This window comes from Xyrauchen texanus, chromosome 22 (assembly GCF_025860055.1).
Source record: "Xyrauchen texanus isolate HMW12.3.18 chromosome 22, RBS_HiC_50CHRs, whole genome shotgun sequence".
NCBI lineage: Eukaryota > Metazoa > Chordata > Actinopteri > Cypriniformes > Catostomidae > Xyrauchen > Xyrauchen texanus.
The window spans coordinates 32,819,276-32,837,354 of NC_068297.1; the positions used below are offsets into that span (position 1 = coordinate 32,819,276).

At 34.9% G+C, this 18,079-nt stretch overlaps 1 protein-coding gene across 1 annotated transcript in view; it reads left to right on the forward strand.

The window, feature by feature from the left end:
* Nucleotides 1-18,079, forward strand: part of LOC127662397 (ALK tyrosine kinase receptor-like) — a 643,215-nt gene that overhangs the window by 262,106 nt on the left and 363,030 nt on the right. The window contains exon 3 of the mRNA XM_052153544.1: nt 2,740-2,886. Coding sequence (XP_052009504.1) covers nt 2,740-2,886 — 147 coding nt within the window. The remainder of the gene's footprint in view (nt 1-2,739; nt 2,887-18,079) is intronic.

The window sequence follows — 18,079 nt, forward strand, 5'->3', positions numbered from 1 at the left end:
ATGTGCAATCAAGAGGATTTCAATTTGAACATAAAAATGTGTCATCACATTCTTTCAAGGCAGAAATATCTGAGCTAGCATTATTAATTGCAAAGCTCGGCACTCTCCCTGTATGTCCACAACTGTCTTATTTGCTTCTATTATATCATTTTGTTCATCATTTTAAACATAAGAGAAAAGTTAGCCTAATACTTAAATTATATTTATAAAATGAACAGTTCCAACTCTAAATTCTATTTAGATGAGCCACATTCAAAGCCGTTGTAAAACTATATACACACACACACACACCTGTGACTGCTCATTCGTTATTAAAGGGATAATTCACCCAAACATTCAAATTCTCCCATCAGTTACTCACCCTCGTTCTATCCAAGATGTGTATAAATTTCTTTCATCTGCAGAACACAAATATTCTTTAGAAGAATTGCTCTGTTGGTCCATTCAATGCAAGTGAATGGTGGCCAGAAATTTGAAGCTCCTAAAAGCATATAAAGGCAGAATAAATGTAATCCATACGACTCTAGTGGTTTAATCCATGTCTTCAGAAGTGATATTATAGGTGTGGGTGAGAAAAAGACCAATATTTAAGTATTCTTTTTACAAAAAATCTCCACCAGCCCTAACCAGTAGGTGGCGATAAGCACGATAATGTGAATCGTTAAACAAACAAAAGAATAATTTGGAAGTGAAAGTGAAGATTCATAGTAACAAAGGACTTAAATATTTATCTGTTTTTCACACACACCTATCATATCTTTTCTGAAGACATGGATTATACCACTGGAGTCATATGGATTACATTTATGCTGCCTTTATGTGCATATTGGACCTTCAGCTTTCTGGCCACCATTCAGTCGCATTGTATGGACCTACAGAGTGAGATATTCTACTAAAAATATTTCTTTGTGATCTGCAGAAGAAAGTAATACATTTCACAGATGGTATGAGGGTGAGTCAATGCCTATGAACAATCACTTTAATGTGCTTTAATAATCACAAACAGCCCACATTTAGACTAATGTACAATTACATAATTGTTTATAAATGTAATAATTGTATAATTGTTAAATGTTTATAATTTTATAATTGTTAATAATACATTTTGCACTGGTGTCTTATATCACAGTGATGTAGCCAGTTTTATAAAAAAAATACTTATCTTTATCGATTCCATTATGCCTTCTGAGCTATAAGAGACTTCCTTAACAATTAATGCAGTAAATACCTGGGAAACACACACATGCACACACACACACACACACACACACACACGTTGGTGCGGCTATCTTTATGAGGACTCTCAATAGACATAATGATTTTTATACTGTACAATCTATAGATTATATCCCCTAACCCTACCCCTAAACCTAAACCTCATAAAAAACTTAATTTTTACATTTTCAAAAAAACATAATTTAGTATGTTTTTAAGCGATTTGAATTATGGGGACACAAGAAATGTCCTCATAAACCATATTTATTGCATAATACCCTAGTAATAACCAGTTTTTAACCTAATAAATGTCCTTGTATACCACTCAAACCAGCACACACACACACACACACAAACACACACACACACACACACACACACAGACCAGGCAAGAGAACAGAAAGCTCGCAAATTTGTTCGGGACCTAGGGATTCAAGCGGCAGTCTTCTGATAAACAACATGGTCCCATTGGTGCTTTTATATACTCCAGGTGAATGTGGTTTGGAAGCCATTCCAAAAATACAGAATAAAAGAAACAAATGCTTTCAAAACCATAGGAACAATGTTGCATGTTTGATTTCACAGCAGGAGAAGGTGGAAACCAAACAGTGACACAATAATCACGTTAAAGTTCAACGTCATGGTGCTCAGTGCTTTTGCCGTTCTAAAGAATGACTTTTGACATTCAAGATTATGTGAATTCAAGTGATATAACTATTAACATGTCAGAGCTAAGTGATGAGCTCATGAGATAATCTATGCTTATTTTGTTTAACACATCATTATTGAATTAAAACCATATGTGACAGTCACCTGACATCACACTCTGTCTTACTCTTAATTTATGACTGTAATTATGGAAGAATTTACAGTTTTCATATTTGCTGCCCACTTATACTGTAGATACCACCCTCATACAAAACGTTAATTTTTCACAATATATATTGTTCCAAAGCGGCTTTATAAAGAATAATGCCCTGCAGACCCCTGTGAAGAAGTCAAGGTTGAAAGTGGAAAATAAAAACTCCCTAAGCTATGTTTAACTATGTTTAACTAAGGAACCAAGACTCAGCTGGTAAAGCCCATTTTCTTTGGCAGACACATATTGAAACACATATACCTTATACAAAGCATTCATTCTTATACATACTGTGAGATGCAAAAATCTGATTATTTGGTGTGTTTGCCTTTTGCTTTTGTGACAACATGCACTAAATCATGCACAAGTATGTACAGAACCAGATGAACCATCTTATCTTATATGATTTTATAGTTTTCCAAAGAGGATCATGTGTGACTCAAAGGATGTGTCTTCATATTTTTACATACGTACGCATGGAAACAGGAATTTTGGTATAATTATGATATTGTTTGAGGCAAAGTCATGTACACATCCAGACATTTTCAAGATATCTGGTTATTGAATTTTCTTGGAGTTTCAGAAGTGTCCAGATAATTTGAGATTTAAACACAGCTTCATGTTTTTATTAAAATTATATTTTGTTTTCTCACTCTCTCTATCAGATTGCTACAAAAAGGGAAAGTCATGTGACCATGTGGTTTCAGGATATTATCCTGAGTTTGCTTGGACTTTGACATCAGCAGATGACTCCTGGGCGAAGGACGAGGCAATGAAGAAGACAAAAGCAAGTTCCCAGGGGTGGGAGGAAGGTAATTTGCTTCCTTTGTTGTAAAGCAACAATAATGATGCTTTGCCACCTTTAGCCACCGCTGCGTTTCAGTTACTTTCAACTCCCAGACACATTTGATAAATAATTAAAGACTTTGTGAAATAAAAAAAGGCTTTAGGTTCATTGTGGCCTTCATTAAATTGCTTAGCCCCATCAAAAAGAACTTAAAAAGGTTCCCATCACAACTTTTCATGCACTTCACTACTTCACTTCACAAGATTTAAATCCCAGGAATTGAACAGGGCATGGAAGGTTTGATAGAGATTTGGTTGAGTTTAAGTAGAGAACAGAGATTATTCATAATTTCATCTTTTCTCAGAGAGCTATGTCGAGTTGAAATGATATGGAATGGAGATGATATGCAAGAGAGAGGAGTAAAATTGAAAGAGTTGAGAAGAGAAAGTGGGGGCGAGAATGAGAGTCTAGAAAGCCTCATTAGATAGTCAGTTTGCAAAGAAGGTTGGGAAATTATGAACTCTTCAGGCGCAGCTCCTGCACTTCAAAGACAAATGTAGAAGTTTTGCATGCTGTTCAATCCCTTGCTGTGGAACGCCATGTTAGCCTCTTGTTCTTGTCTTACATACAACAGCACGGCAGGAATCCGACACTTTATGAAATGATCATAAACATGCTTACCAAAATCAAAAATAAACTACAGCATAGATCGATAATTTACATTTACATTTATGCATTTGGCAGACGCTTTTATCCAAAGCAACTTACAGTGCCCTTACTACAGGGACAATCCCCCCGGAGCAACCTGGAGTTAAGTGCCTTGCTCAAGGACACAATGGTGGTGGCCGTGGGGATTGAACCAGCGACCTTCTGATTAACAGTTATGTGCTTTAGCCCACTACGGCACCACCACTCCACACTACCGATCATGGGGAAGTCTATCTTTGTAAACCGGTCTGTTATTTAGGGGCATGATAGCCATACTTATGAAATGAGGCATCACTGGGTATGCTGTGATGTAGATGGCCGTTTATTTAACAACAGGCACATCTATATATCTTTATTTCATTTTGTAATTAAATTAGAATTCATTACAAAACAGACTTTCAATCTTAAAATGTGAAATTCATCATTAAAATATGTTTACAAATACAGAATGTATTGTGTGAAAATTTGACAAATTATTATATAAGCAGTAGTGATGATTGCCTTAGCAAGGACCACTAAGAAGCACAGTCACTCATACTGCAACAAACAGGTCACACTGTCTGGGTAAACATTTTACAAAATCCTTTGCAACCAAATGGAGCTTTTGTAAATTTTTTAAAAGGAGTATGCCAAACACCAAAATAAGCTCACCTACAGCAATATCTCTGCAAATTCTTTCTGACAGGAACAACATAATTTTTAGTATCAGACAATGTGTAGAACATATAGTGTGGGCCAAAAGGCTGAGAACAAGCAAAATTATTGTATATATATATATATAAGGTTGTGTGAGTGAAGAGCATATTTGTGATGTGTGTAGGACACAAATATAATTTTAGTTAAATATCACATGTTAACCGAATATCTTTTTTTTCAGTCAAGCTGTAAATTCTTCACATGGTGCAAAAAGTGTGAACATTGTATTTTGATATTCATTATATGTATAATACAATATAATTATAATATTTTTGAATTTGTAACTATAATATTTCCATAATAATATAGTATCCCGGAAGAGCCCCCATTTTATGTAAAATAATATTACTATTATAATGTATTATAAAATATGTTTTGGTTGTATTTGAGATGCATAAATTGCTATATAACTCTTTGCAAGACAAGGAGTCTACCTTTTTTTTGTCCACCTTTGTCACATCCTCCACAGAACCAATGCTATGGTGAGATATGTTATGCTGATATTTATGCATGATGATTCAGGGGAAAATGACAGAATTCTCCTTTGATGTATGTAAAGGCTACCCATTGTTGGACATTGTTAATTGACAAATGAAATTAATTTGTGTGAGTGTGAAAAGTTTATTTTCTAAAAGTCCACAGGGCTACAGGTACCATTTAGGGGTGTGCAGTGAAGCCATTATCTGTATTTGAATCTGTATTTGTTCATATGACAAATTTATCTGTCTCAGTATTTGGATATAATCGTGTGTGGGCGGGGCATAAACTGTACACATGTCACAACTAAGTGTTAAGTGTTACTCTTACATTTATAGTTTCTATTAATTAAATATGCCTTGTATATGCCTTTTCATAATAATATCCTAAGAATATTAATAATTATTATTATTATTTTATTATTATTATTATTATTATTATTATTATTGTAATTACTACTATAATTTTTTTTTAAATCTATTATTTTATTATTATTTTTTTCTTACCAGATGAAGCTGAATTTGTAGGCTACATTAACTGTGTAATATGTTGTTAATTTCTCCTGATATTAATATCTATATGAGACATAATTTTTTGTTTGTCTGTGCATGAATAACAACATTATTATAGAGGTACGATGCGATGTGAAATTGAAGAGGTACCAGCCCGCTTTGCATTTTATGACATAAGTACCTCGTGGCTTGCCATACATAGCTGCATTACATACTTCTTTTTCCAGTCACAATTTACTGTCCACATATGGGAATTTTAAAGTGAATATATATATATAAACCGTGATTACCATGACGTGTTTTTGTGTCTAATATTCCATTCTTGTTGTATTATTTGAGCACCTAAAATTAATGGACAGGACACATTCAGAGCAGCACGTTAAGATGAACCGCTTTAAAGTGCTCTGATGGGTGTACCGTCTATGGAGGTTCACGCCAAACTCCCAAGAAAATACAAGAGGTGTTTTTTTTTATAGTTTCACTTTAATTTTATTTGCGCAATGACAAATGTAAATGGCAAGCAGGAGGAGATGCTTCCTTGCACCATTACTCTCGAGATTATAGATAAAGAAACTAATTTTCAAATGCACATAGAATTTCAAATGTTTTCCTTAAGAAGAGCTTGTAGGTTTTATCGGAGAGCCTTAACGTGAGAGAGTGAAGAATTTAGGACATAAATACAGTATACATTATTACTATTGCGTAATGTAATATAATTGTCAGTGTTGTCTGGGTTTCATAACTTATAACATAAAAAATATTACTTTTTATGTAATTGTATCCCTGCAATCATTTTTTATGAAAAATTATATATTTTTTTATAAAACCTTAAAAGTAATCATATAACCCCATTTTATTATGAGTTCTAGGCTTATCTGTCATAAGCATAAACCTTAAGAAGTATGACCATATGTATGACAATCATAATAATCACAATTATTTATGAAAACGTATGGTCAGCCAAATATCATAATCATGACAGCTGTAGCTGAAACTGGGTCTGAGTTCTTAAGGAGCCATTGTGTAAACAACAAGGGGTCTGAGATCACAATAATGTGAAGAGGACCAAAAAAGAAACTGGTGGAAACGGCTGGTTCCCTTTCCGGGTTCACTTTAACCAAACTGGGTTCGGTTCAATTAAAATGTACTATTTGTGAAACCACCCTTAGTTAATACTACACTTGACAAGCTCCAGACGTGCACAATTAACAGAGACCGCAAACGGAGATCACGCCCATTCGATCTGAAATCCTTTTGGCGCATTCTGATTCACCAGGTTTATACTTTAGAAATATTGGCTGCACATATTCATAAATTAATAGTAATTTTGTATAAGTTTATTTAAAATGTCTCTTTATCCTATTGCTTTTTAGATAATCAGACATAAATCATAAATAATGAATATTATTCGGATGAATACATTATTCGTGCCTTTCAGAATAAGGTATTTGGCAGAATCAGGTATTTGACTTCAGGCACATCCCTAGTGCCCATAGTTGAAGAATAACCCAGTTATGAAATATTCACAACACTCAATTGCGCTCACCTCCTTTCCATATGTCCTCAGCCCCTATGGCTTTATATGTGACAGAAAATAGAGGATGAAAAGTTTGATGAATTAAGAGTGTGGAAATGCCAGGGCTATTTACCTATTCTATTGGCTGGTGCCCTGATTTTCTCCAGGGACTTGTTGTACTGCATGGCTGTCACCAGGAAGGCTTGAACCCTTTGGGAAGTGATTGGGTTATTTGGGGGTCAGATTAATGAGGCGAGCTCTTGTAAGGTCATTGTTGCTGAGAGGAAGTCGGGTGCATTGTGTGGAATGAACGCAGATTTAGAGCAATGAATATATATATATATATATATATATATATATATATATATATATATATATATATATGTGTGTGTGTGTGTGTGTGTGTGTTAAAGCAATAGTACATACAATAATGAAAATACCGTCATTGTGTACTCATCCTCATGTCATTCCAAGCCCATGCTGTTACACACGTGTGCTGTAAACAAAATTAGAATTTTTTAAGAAATACAATTCCTTACAAAGGCCATTCATGGTGACCATGCTTGTCAAGTTCCAAAAAGGACAACCAATGATAACTGCCCCCTCCACTGCAGCTCTGAAATATTATTTGTATCCATGTAAAAAAAAAAAATTGTGTGTTGAAGCACAGTGGCATGATTGTTGTGTTTGGCACCCACAGCCTGTCCTCCCTCTAGGTCCTCGATCCACAACGGGGGCCACATACTGTCAAAGACATTATAAATAATGTGTTATGAACATACTGACAGGAGTTCCCACACAGATTTTAGCTTAGGGCCCCCAAAAGGTTATGACAAGCACTATTGGCACCACGTGTCATTGGTTCTCACATAACTGAATGTGGGTGTGCCTATTGGAATATGCCGAACTGAGAAGGAGTTCTGAGAATTGCAGTGGAGTGGAAGATTTTCAGTGAATAACAACTTACATTTTGATCTGTCCCTCATATAAAGCTATCTTATGGTTTCAGAATACTGAATATAGTGCATAAGTCGGTATAAATGACTTTAATTTTGTTTTATTTTGTCCTTTTTGCTGAGTGACACATGTGAAGAGGTGATTCTTTAAAGAGTCGTGTTTTGTGTTTTACAAAAATAACAGCACATTTTTTAACAACATGAGGGTGTGCAAACTGACATTTAAAAAATGGAGGGGGTGTCAAATAATAACAATATTTAAGATAGATTTAGTAGATGAGATTTGGTATGTCTAGTTTGGAAGACACATTTTTTTTTTGGTCAATAAATATTTTATCTTGTTTGCAGGGGTGTATTTAAATGTGTGTCCAATAAAACATTTAGTTTTATTATTATTATTTATGAGAATATAATAAATACAACCTGCAATAACTAAGTAACAAATCAATGCTTTTCCATGTTGTGATGGTAAAATAATGTAACTATTAAAATAATAATAATAAAGCACAAGCACTTCAACATTTACAACCCCAAACTTCCTGTATTAGGCAATACATCATCAGAGGAAAGAAAATTGCATTCACAAAACTATTTCATGTGTTTTTTTTTATTGAATTATTATGAATAATGCAGAAGGGTGAGGTTGAACTAGTCTTAACTATTGTTAGACCACATCGTAATTAGTGCTGGCGCCGAACAAAGACAAGTAAACACTAACCACATTAACATGCATAACACTGTTGATGACAGAAATAAAAGCCTTTGCTTGATTCATTATTCGAATAGTAAACTGGAGCGGTCGAAGCCAGGCATGATCACAGAACATTAATTCAACTGCAGATTTTGGAGTTGTTGGACTCAAGGGAGTTTTTGTGCTGCATGCCCAGAGAACAGGTGGTGGAGAGCGGAACTGGTTTGGATCACTGCTGAGAAGGAAAAAATTGCATAGATCCTCAACAGAAGACAACAAACCATTACTTCAGAACTTGGACAAATTCCATCCTGCGGACAAATCATTAAAGGAAATATTCACCCAAAAATGATAATTATATCATCATTCTTCTGCGAAACACAAATAAAGATATTTATATTGAAATATAATGCAAATATCTCTCCCCATGTACATGCACTATACACTCTGTACACACTCTTTGCATTGGTCAAGCATAAGAAAGTGTAATCGAATTTCAAATCATGATCTCACCAAGGAAATTAATTTTTTTTACAAAGAAATTCATACTAATTTGAGAGAAAATAAAGGTGGGTATATGAGTACATTTGAGTGAACTATTCCTTTAAGAATCCAATGAAATCAAAATTGTACTCTTTGTGGCTTTTAGTCTATGTGTGTCAGCTTTGAGGTCAAAGTTCTGCATTCAGGAGTGCTATTAAGCTTGTTCACGGTGGCTTGCGGGTTCACGCGAGAACTTGAGTTGTTTAACACTAAAAGCAACAAGAGCCACACGGGCCTTCACTGTATTTTATACCGTAGGGCTTTTCAGCATGTGTCTTTTGTTTGTGAAAATTGGTGCACTTGCATTTAGTAGAGGTAGAAATGCTCACACAGAGATTACAGCAGAAAGGTTGAACATTGATTTTTAATCACGCATGCAAAATCCAAACCGCACCAACTGGCTAAGGGAAAAAAAGGAGTTGAATCCCCTACTGCCTCTGTAGTTGAACTGGTTTGTTTGCACATGGCTGAAGTGCTCAAAAGACGACTTTGTGATTCCAGCAATGCCCATCTACACATCAGGGTGAAGCGTGTTGTCTATGAGTATGCAGCATGTTTGTTAATTGAGTCCGTGATGAACCAACCTACCCCTGCGATCGAGTGCTTAGACAGATTTTCACGAGAACTAATGGTTGTTTACCTGCTTTTGGGATCATACTTGTTGGGCAGAAAACAAACAGTGAACAGAGAGCGATAGACTATTCATGACACACATCCACAATATACACAGGACAGAATGGTGCAAACACCTAATTTTTTGGGATCCCAACATTATATGCTATTCAGGTACAATTGACTGCCTGGCCTGTGGTCTCTCATGGACAGCCAACCTTCAACCTTCTCTCGGTATGACATGAACTTGGCCTTTTTGTTTACCTTTTTTGCCAACAGTAGTGGTGTTCTGGAAGTAAAAATCACATTCATTTTTATAGAATACTTATAAATATTTAAAGACTTACCATGAGCTCCAAGGTTGTCAATCATTGGTATATGGCTCTGTTGAAGCCATCAGTATGCATAATTTTAACTTTTTTATTTTATTTTTACATTTATTTTTGGGAAGACCTACACTACACATAGTCCAGTAGAGAAAGATCCACCAATCATAGAATGGCGGCAAACAAAGTGCGCCAAATGAGTCTCGTAGCGACCGTCCACTCCCATGGCACACTATGAATCACATCCAGTCGTTCTGCTTCGTTTATCAAACTATTTATATATTTGTATTTATCTGAATATGGGCCTTAAGGATGGACGCCTGGCGCTGATCATCCCAATCTCCTGGGAGAGGGAATAAGAGGATCCGGAGACACCAGTTCGAGAGAGAGAGAGAGAAAGAGAGAGATGGATGCATGCAGAGTTGTGTATGTGCGTCAGTGTTTGTGTTACGTCTGATTAAAAGTCTTCATGGTTGTTCATCCGGTTCCCTCCTCTTCCTTTCTGATAAGCAAGAGACCTTTTTGTTACAATAAATAAATAAATAAATAAATAAATAAATAAATGGGAAAAATATTTATGGAACCGAGATGGCTGAAAAAGGTAGGCAGGCACTGCTCTATTGATTACTTTTTTAATCCAACCCAGTATTCGCCCACTGGAAATATTATTATTATTATTTATTTTTCCACTTTTATGAGGACATTTTTTTTTAACCATATAAAACATTCAGTCCATGTATTTTAAATATAACAATTGAATCATTTAATTGAAATAAAAGAACAATCAGAATTATAATCATGGCTGTTGCAAAAATAATAAATAAATAAATAAATACCAAACTAGCTCTAACTAATGACACAAAAATGCTCTGCTTGAACATATTTTTTATGATTGTCTGATTATACAGATTAGATTTTGGTAGATTTGGTTAGTAGTTTTTTAAGTAATTGCTAATGTTGCTGATGTTTCATAGATGTTGAGAGTTTTTTTTACAATTGTTTTCACATTCATTGTTTTCCAAAGTAATTTTAGTTTTAATTATTATTATTATTATTTAATTATTTATATCTATCACAAACCACTGCACATAAGATATATTTTCAACACTTGCCTCTGAGAAAATGAATATTGATATCTGGCATCAATAGGTCACTAAAGCATCTGCAGAGTTGCTGAACCCATCACTATATAGGCATGAAATATAATTAATTAAACCAAAATGCTTGTTAACAGATACAAAAAAAAGCTTTGGGATTCACACAGTTTTATAATTTTGTGGGAGGCTATGATATACAATGCACTTGTCACTCTGATGTCCAGTAGGATGTTTGCTATCTTCTGGTTTGTACTCTCTTTTTTATGCATGACTGCCTCACATCATTACATTAAACATATTATTATTTTTTACATTTAAATATGATATGGAATTCATAGGCTTGATGTAGAACTGCAAATGAAACTTGAAGCTTTAGATTTTTTTTTAACCTTTTAAAAGACTATATGTTTTTGATCATTTAAGCACTTTTTTGTTCACTGAAGTTGTCGCAATGCATTCTGGAATTGCAAAGGATGTGTGTACATCTTAGAACAGCCTTCATACTGCGATTGCACACATCATGCCTTAAAATGTTAAAGATGATCTAATTATGAATCTGGAGACAGAAGACTGAAAGTTCTTCAGTTCAAAAGTAGAAAATTCTTCTGTGCTTTACAACAGTCAAAAAAAAAAAAAGTCTTAGAGGAAAATTGTAACATCGCATTGATTATGTGAATGTGATTACTTCCTGGTTTCCATGTGGCACCGTAACCAAGTTCTCTGAGGCTACCGGTCCCACCACAGGGAAAAGGAAAACGTATTTGAATTAATGTTAAAATGTCTGATAGGAAATATCAGCACTCTGGAGAATGGGGTCGATGTCAGGGTACAAGAACATTCAATTGCAACATGTCAACTTCCAGTTTTGAAACAGAGCCATTGTGTTTGCTTTTAGTTTTTGTTAGAGTTTTAAATGTGATATTCCATCCAAACTTTCATAGTTCTCTGTACAGTGTATGGAGAAAAGGTTAAAAAGGTTGAAGTATAAATCATTTCTGTACACATTTCATTACATGAAGGCATATTTTTTAAGACAAAATAAATAAAATAAGGGTGCCCACACTGCAATTTTCTTCAAAGGCAGGAGCTATTTTTTGCACAAATCAAAATGGTACACTTGCAACGACCTTCGCCCGCACCAAAAATATAAATCCACAGTTCCAGTGAAATTGAAATATTTTATTCATTGAACAGCAGCACACAGTTCAGCTGCAGTTCTGTTCCGTTTTAGATATTGTCACTTTTAATAGGTTTCTGCCGCTAGTCTCTCACATTGCATTCTGGGGACATTTCGAGTGGCAATGGTCTATATCAACTAAGCAGCTAATTGAAGTTCTTACTAAACACGTTTATTTATTCATCTGTTTATTAGTCATTTAAAGAAGCAGGCAGTGGCCAGGTATCTGGCTCCCTCTGCTGAACTTAATCAACCTCTTCACCTGTAAAGACCCAAGAGTGCTGTTGACAGCTGGAGCACATGACCTCTACAGTCTGTTCGTACAGCATGCGTTTGATACATACTGTAGATCTAAAACAAAGTGGAGGTTTTGTGAATAAAGATTCAATGAAACCACAGAAATTTCAAGAGTCTGAGGTCAAAGACACTTCCAGGAGAAACATGGAACAATGAGACTTAGATGGTCTTATCTTTAAGGTTGAAGGTGAAATGTGTCATTTATGTGCCACTGGCATCATCATATTGATTTGAAAGATGATGACATGTTTTTCAAACAGGTTTCCCAAAAACTCCACCCTGCCATTTGTTGTCCATACTGATACTCCCACCCCAAACTTACCAATAAACTCTTGCCAGATTTTATAAAATGTTTGGCATTTAGGATCAGAACACAGTGCAGGACAGATATGAAACCCACATGTGCATTAAACATTAGGCCACGGCTCCATCCTCATTTAGTTTTTTGCCAGATAGAAACATAGATTACACCACACACGTTAAGTAATTTTTGTATCAAGTGATTTACTATGGAGATTTATTGGTCCTAATGTTGTTTGTTGTTTTGCTGGCACTGATTTAGGCTTTCTGTCTTTAAATAAGGCAGTGACATCAAAGGAGGGAAATATTGTTTTAACACACCATAGAAATTACAGTGTTGAAATCTCCTCATTAACACTCAACGTTGATCCTTAACTGTCAAGGTGCTGAGAGCTCTAGAGCTTTTGGAACAATCACTTTGGCTATGTAATGCCAAGTTAAGGGATTTGTCTTTTTGTTATTAGTTTGAATATCTACTTTTTTCACACAAACAACTGTTAAACTTGGCATTTCATGCTATCCTAATAAGAAAGTCTATCTAGGAGGTATCCTGCATGTTGTGCCGAGGAGAAAATAAAACTGTCGATGCTTGAAACTGATACAGATGAGCTAGCTGAATCAATCAAACTCACTATCCTTAACTTCTCTTTATCTTGTTTTGTAGTGTAGCTAATTACTTAAAATTAGCTGGAGGGAAGTTTTATGTATGAATAGCTTATAGCTTATAATAAGTTTCATACTACAACAGTTTCAAAGTAGCTTCCTCAACAGTGCCTACATATAATGGTGATGTAAATTTTAGAGAAAACAACATTTTATACAAACTTGCAGGAACTGTTGAATCTGTTATAAACTTTGCAAACTTTATTTCTAGCATCCAAACAATAATCGAGCCTAAAACATACTGAGATGTTATACCAAATGGGAAAAATCAAGAGTTTTGACAAACTTGCCTCAAATTTCCCAATCATTATTTTGACATGTAAATGAGCTTGCGATTAACTGCAAACATTTGCCAGAAGTTTGCAGCTCTTCAATGGTAGTGAACCTGCAGCAAGTCTTTGGCAGCAATGAACAGTTTGCCACAAAGCTCATTTGCATGAAAATGATGAGTGACGAATTAGCAGAAATTTGTGGCAAGTTTGCCAAAACTCTCAATTTATGAAAATGGCGTGGTCACACAGTGAATTTCCGCGGGCGAAATACAGTCATCTCAATGGGAATCTGCACGTTCCTGAATTTTGCGCAATGAACTCCTAGTGGAGAAGAATTTCCTTATACTGATTTCGCCTTTAGCTCGAGTTTGGTGAACTTTGACAGGCGAAATTGCATGATTTGTCCAGTAGAAAGTTGCTTGGTTTGGCAGTGACCTCTGTGTGGGTGGTATTTCATACACATCTACACTAAATATTCACTATGGACAAAGATATAGTTTGAGCGGTGAGTTTCTTTTTAACATAAGTCTCACAAAGACTTGACAATCATATGTTTGCTGGTTTTACACAAGCTCATCATCTGCCCAAGCGGAATTTTGCTGTGAGAGGTGTAAGTGACCATTCCTTAAGGGTGCGAAATCCCTTGAGCACCAGTAAATCCAACCTGATCTCATGAGAATTTGTAAGAATAGTACGAGAGGCTGATTTCTTAACATATTGTATGTCTTTGTTTGTATGAAAATGCACAACCTTTACACCAAACAATTACACATGGTTCCCTCTTGTCCTCACAAAATGAAAGTCTTCACAAATTTAAACCTTACAAAGAAGTGTACGACCTTGCACAGACCCTAAACCTAACCATGATAGTAATCTATATAGTCCTGTTGTGTATGGTGGAAGAAAGAGACTTCCATGTTTCGAACACACGTTTGTGATATTTTTCCAAATTGCAACCCCTAAACCCAACACCATCCCTAAACCTATCCATAAACCTTACCCAGACCATTTAATACCTTTGAACAAAGGATTTACCAACAGTCTCGTCAGAATTCACAAGAATGGTATGAAATGGCAAATTCATAATAATTTTAACTATTATAACTATTTCACATGACCATGATAGTACTGTAAAATGCTTTGTAGTGTATGATGGAAGAGAGCAAAATTTCAGTGTTCACTGACCACAAACAGCATACCTAAACCTAACCATAAATTTCAACCTGCTACCATGATGAAATTGAAAAATGTGTTTTGTTTATGATGAAATAAAGGATATATGAGGGTTTGAAGGAGATGAAGAAAGTGTATGGGATTGGTTGGTGTATTGGCCAGACATTTTTGTACAAATGAAGTTGTACCAATTCTGACGAATTCGCCATCTCCTACAGTTCTTACAAATTCTCACGGGACTGTGTTGGCAAATGCTTTTGTGCAAAAGTATGAAATGCCAGTAAGTCACATAGTTGTGACAAGGATTTTTTTTTTTGCTTCACAAAGAGCAACTATGAACTATTTTCACAGACTGTGATGTGTTTCAGCCTTATTTAGCAGCGTAAATCTAGATGTTTTGTTTTATTTCCCATTTTTTTATTATTATTATTATTATTTAGTGAATAATTATAACATTATGCTTTGTGTTATATTTCCCTGAAACTATTTTATATATACATAGGTTACCATAGCTGTGATAGGGTTTCTAAATGGCTGCTCAGGGCGTGACAGTAAATGTGGCCTCTTTCTCTCTTTTGAGTTATCCAGCCCTCTCCATTTGTTTTACTTTTGTGGAAAGTCATGGAAACTTTTTATTTATTTTTTTATTATTATTATTTATTTATTTTACTTTTGCTGAGCAAACAGGTAAGCAAAAACATTGGTTGCACTTTATTTTACAGTACGTGTACTTTCAGTATACAGTACTTACAGTGTACTTACCCAAGAAAGTACTGAGTAATATTAAGTAACTACATGAACTTAACCCTCTGGTGTCTGAGTGTGTTTTGGGCCCTGGAGAAGTATAACACTGTATTTAGCACAAACTGGGCTACAATAATATGTGAGACGTGTGTACATGTTTGTATATTTGAGAAAATAACGTTTATGCATTTTTTTTAAAAAACAAACATTTTAAGTCATTGAAATAAGGCCATATAAAACAAAAGAAAATAATTCATAAGACCTTTGAGAACCGGATCTTGTGGCATAGAGTTTTTACTACAAAATTATGTGAAAACCATCCTGATCACTCATTCATACAAAACAATATAGTAATTTAACTTTTGCAAGACACTTTTAGTGTTAGAAAGGTCATATACGAGAAGGTGTGGCTGATCATGACTATTGATGTGATTCACACCTGAGGAGACAAAGACCCCTCCCCTGGGCCTATCAATGAGGAATGTGACAGAGAGAGAATGAATGTGAGGAGACTTAATGATCAAAATCAAGTTTTATGTTAAAAGAAGTAATCTGACTATACATTTCCTTTACATAAAGACTTAATTTTAGACCTACACTACTGTTTAAAAGAAGTCTCTTCTGCTCAACAACACTGCATTTATTTGATCCAAAATACAGTAAAAACATTGATATTGTGAACTATTTTTACAATTTAAAAGAACAGTTTTCTATTTGAATATATTTTAAAATGCATTTTGTGATCGAAGCTGAATTTTCAGCATCATTACTGCAGTCTTCAGTGTCACATGATCCTTCAGAAATCATTATAAAATGCTGATTTTCTAATATGGGCATATTTACATCACAGGTTAAGGTTAGTGTTGGGGTTAGGTTTAGAGTTAGTACCTAGTAATTACTGTAGTTGTTGTAATTATATAGTATGTAAATATAGAACAGTACTGTAATTAAAGTGCTACCAAGGTAATGTTTACTGTGGTCTCCCATTCACCGCTGTAGAAGTTTAAACTGTAATAATTTACTTTTGCGTTCCAAACCAGTAAATGTGAAAGGGTCCATGGCTAGGGTATCACATGCTGAAAGTAACATTTACGCACCTAAAAACAATTTGGGATCTCCAGGGAGGCAAGTCCAGTGACCTTAGATGAAAAAAAGCTCAGATGAATGGACAACCAAGTTTATTTTCTTTAATAAGTTACACTAGACTTTTGATATTCATCAAGATCTTATGCGAAACCCAGTGTTGACGCCAGGTAGGGTCGGATTGGCAATCGGAAGAGTCTGTAGAGTCTGCCGGAGGGCCGATGGGCCACTAGAAGGCAGATTCACATTAACATACAAAAGTAAATAAATAAGAAATAGACAATTAAATATATGAATATCATTTAAAATAATATTATTGTTGCTGAACAATACATTTAATTTGTCACAGTATTTCTTCATTCCTGAATGTTTCACAAAGCCATTGGATTCAAATGTATCAAAAAATACAGAAAGGGGTCATTCACACAGAACATGGCCTTGTACAAAAAAAACTGCAGTTCAACAAACAGAACTTAACGCAGGTATCTCGAAACACTTTTTTAAAAAGTTTACGTTATTTTTAACTTGTCACTTTGTCTAAAACATTTGGCACTTTTGGACAAGATGCTGAACAACAGCAAGACACAGCACAACAGTCAAAGACATCCGTCTTGGGCATGTTTTCATGGGGAGAAATTTGAAAAACAGTGCGGGTGGATGCTTACACGTGCAATGTCACCTGGCTTGCCTATGTTCCTAAGCTTCGTACTGTGGCATTATCTAAGTGGCATGCAGAGGAGGATTGCACTGAAGTTCCTTGATCATCCAGATCACAAAAAGTATTCTCCTACGCCAAATATTTACAACCATGGTACTCAACAGATGTCCTACAAACCATCTTTTTGTGGACCCCGTGATGTTATCATCACATAAAATAATTAAATGTGCAATTTTCTATGGCATTCACAGTAATTCTCAGTATCAAATATAATGCTGGATCGTCATAAAGAAAAAGGAAAGGCACACTGATGAAATTAACAAATTAAACTGCAAAGGAGCAAATATAAATCTGTTTATAAGACATAATATGAGTCAGTGTGTATAGTGCATAGATCAAACTGTTAGAATAGAAACCCATCTATTAATCAATGATAATGATAATAATAATAATAATAATAATAATAATAATAATAATGATAAATATACACATTACTGTATATATTATGAATCTATTGTAAAACCTACAGTATATTCAGTGCATTTGCAAGAATCCTGAAATTTTGTGTCCCAATCTGTCCCTGGCGCCAAGATAAATTCGAGAATTTGGCAATCTGCCAAACCTTTAAAATTATATTTGTACCTTTATACACATTTACACCTGCAACATTGCCTGCTAGAAAATAAAACAAAATAAAGAAAATGATCAATATAAATT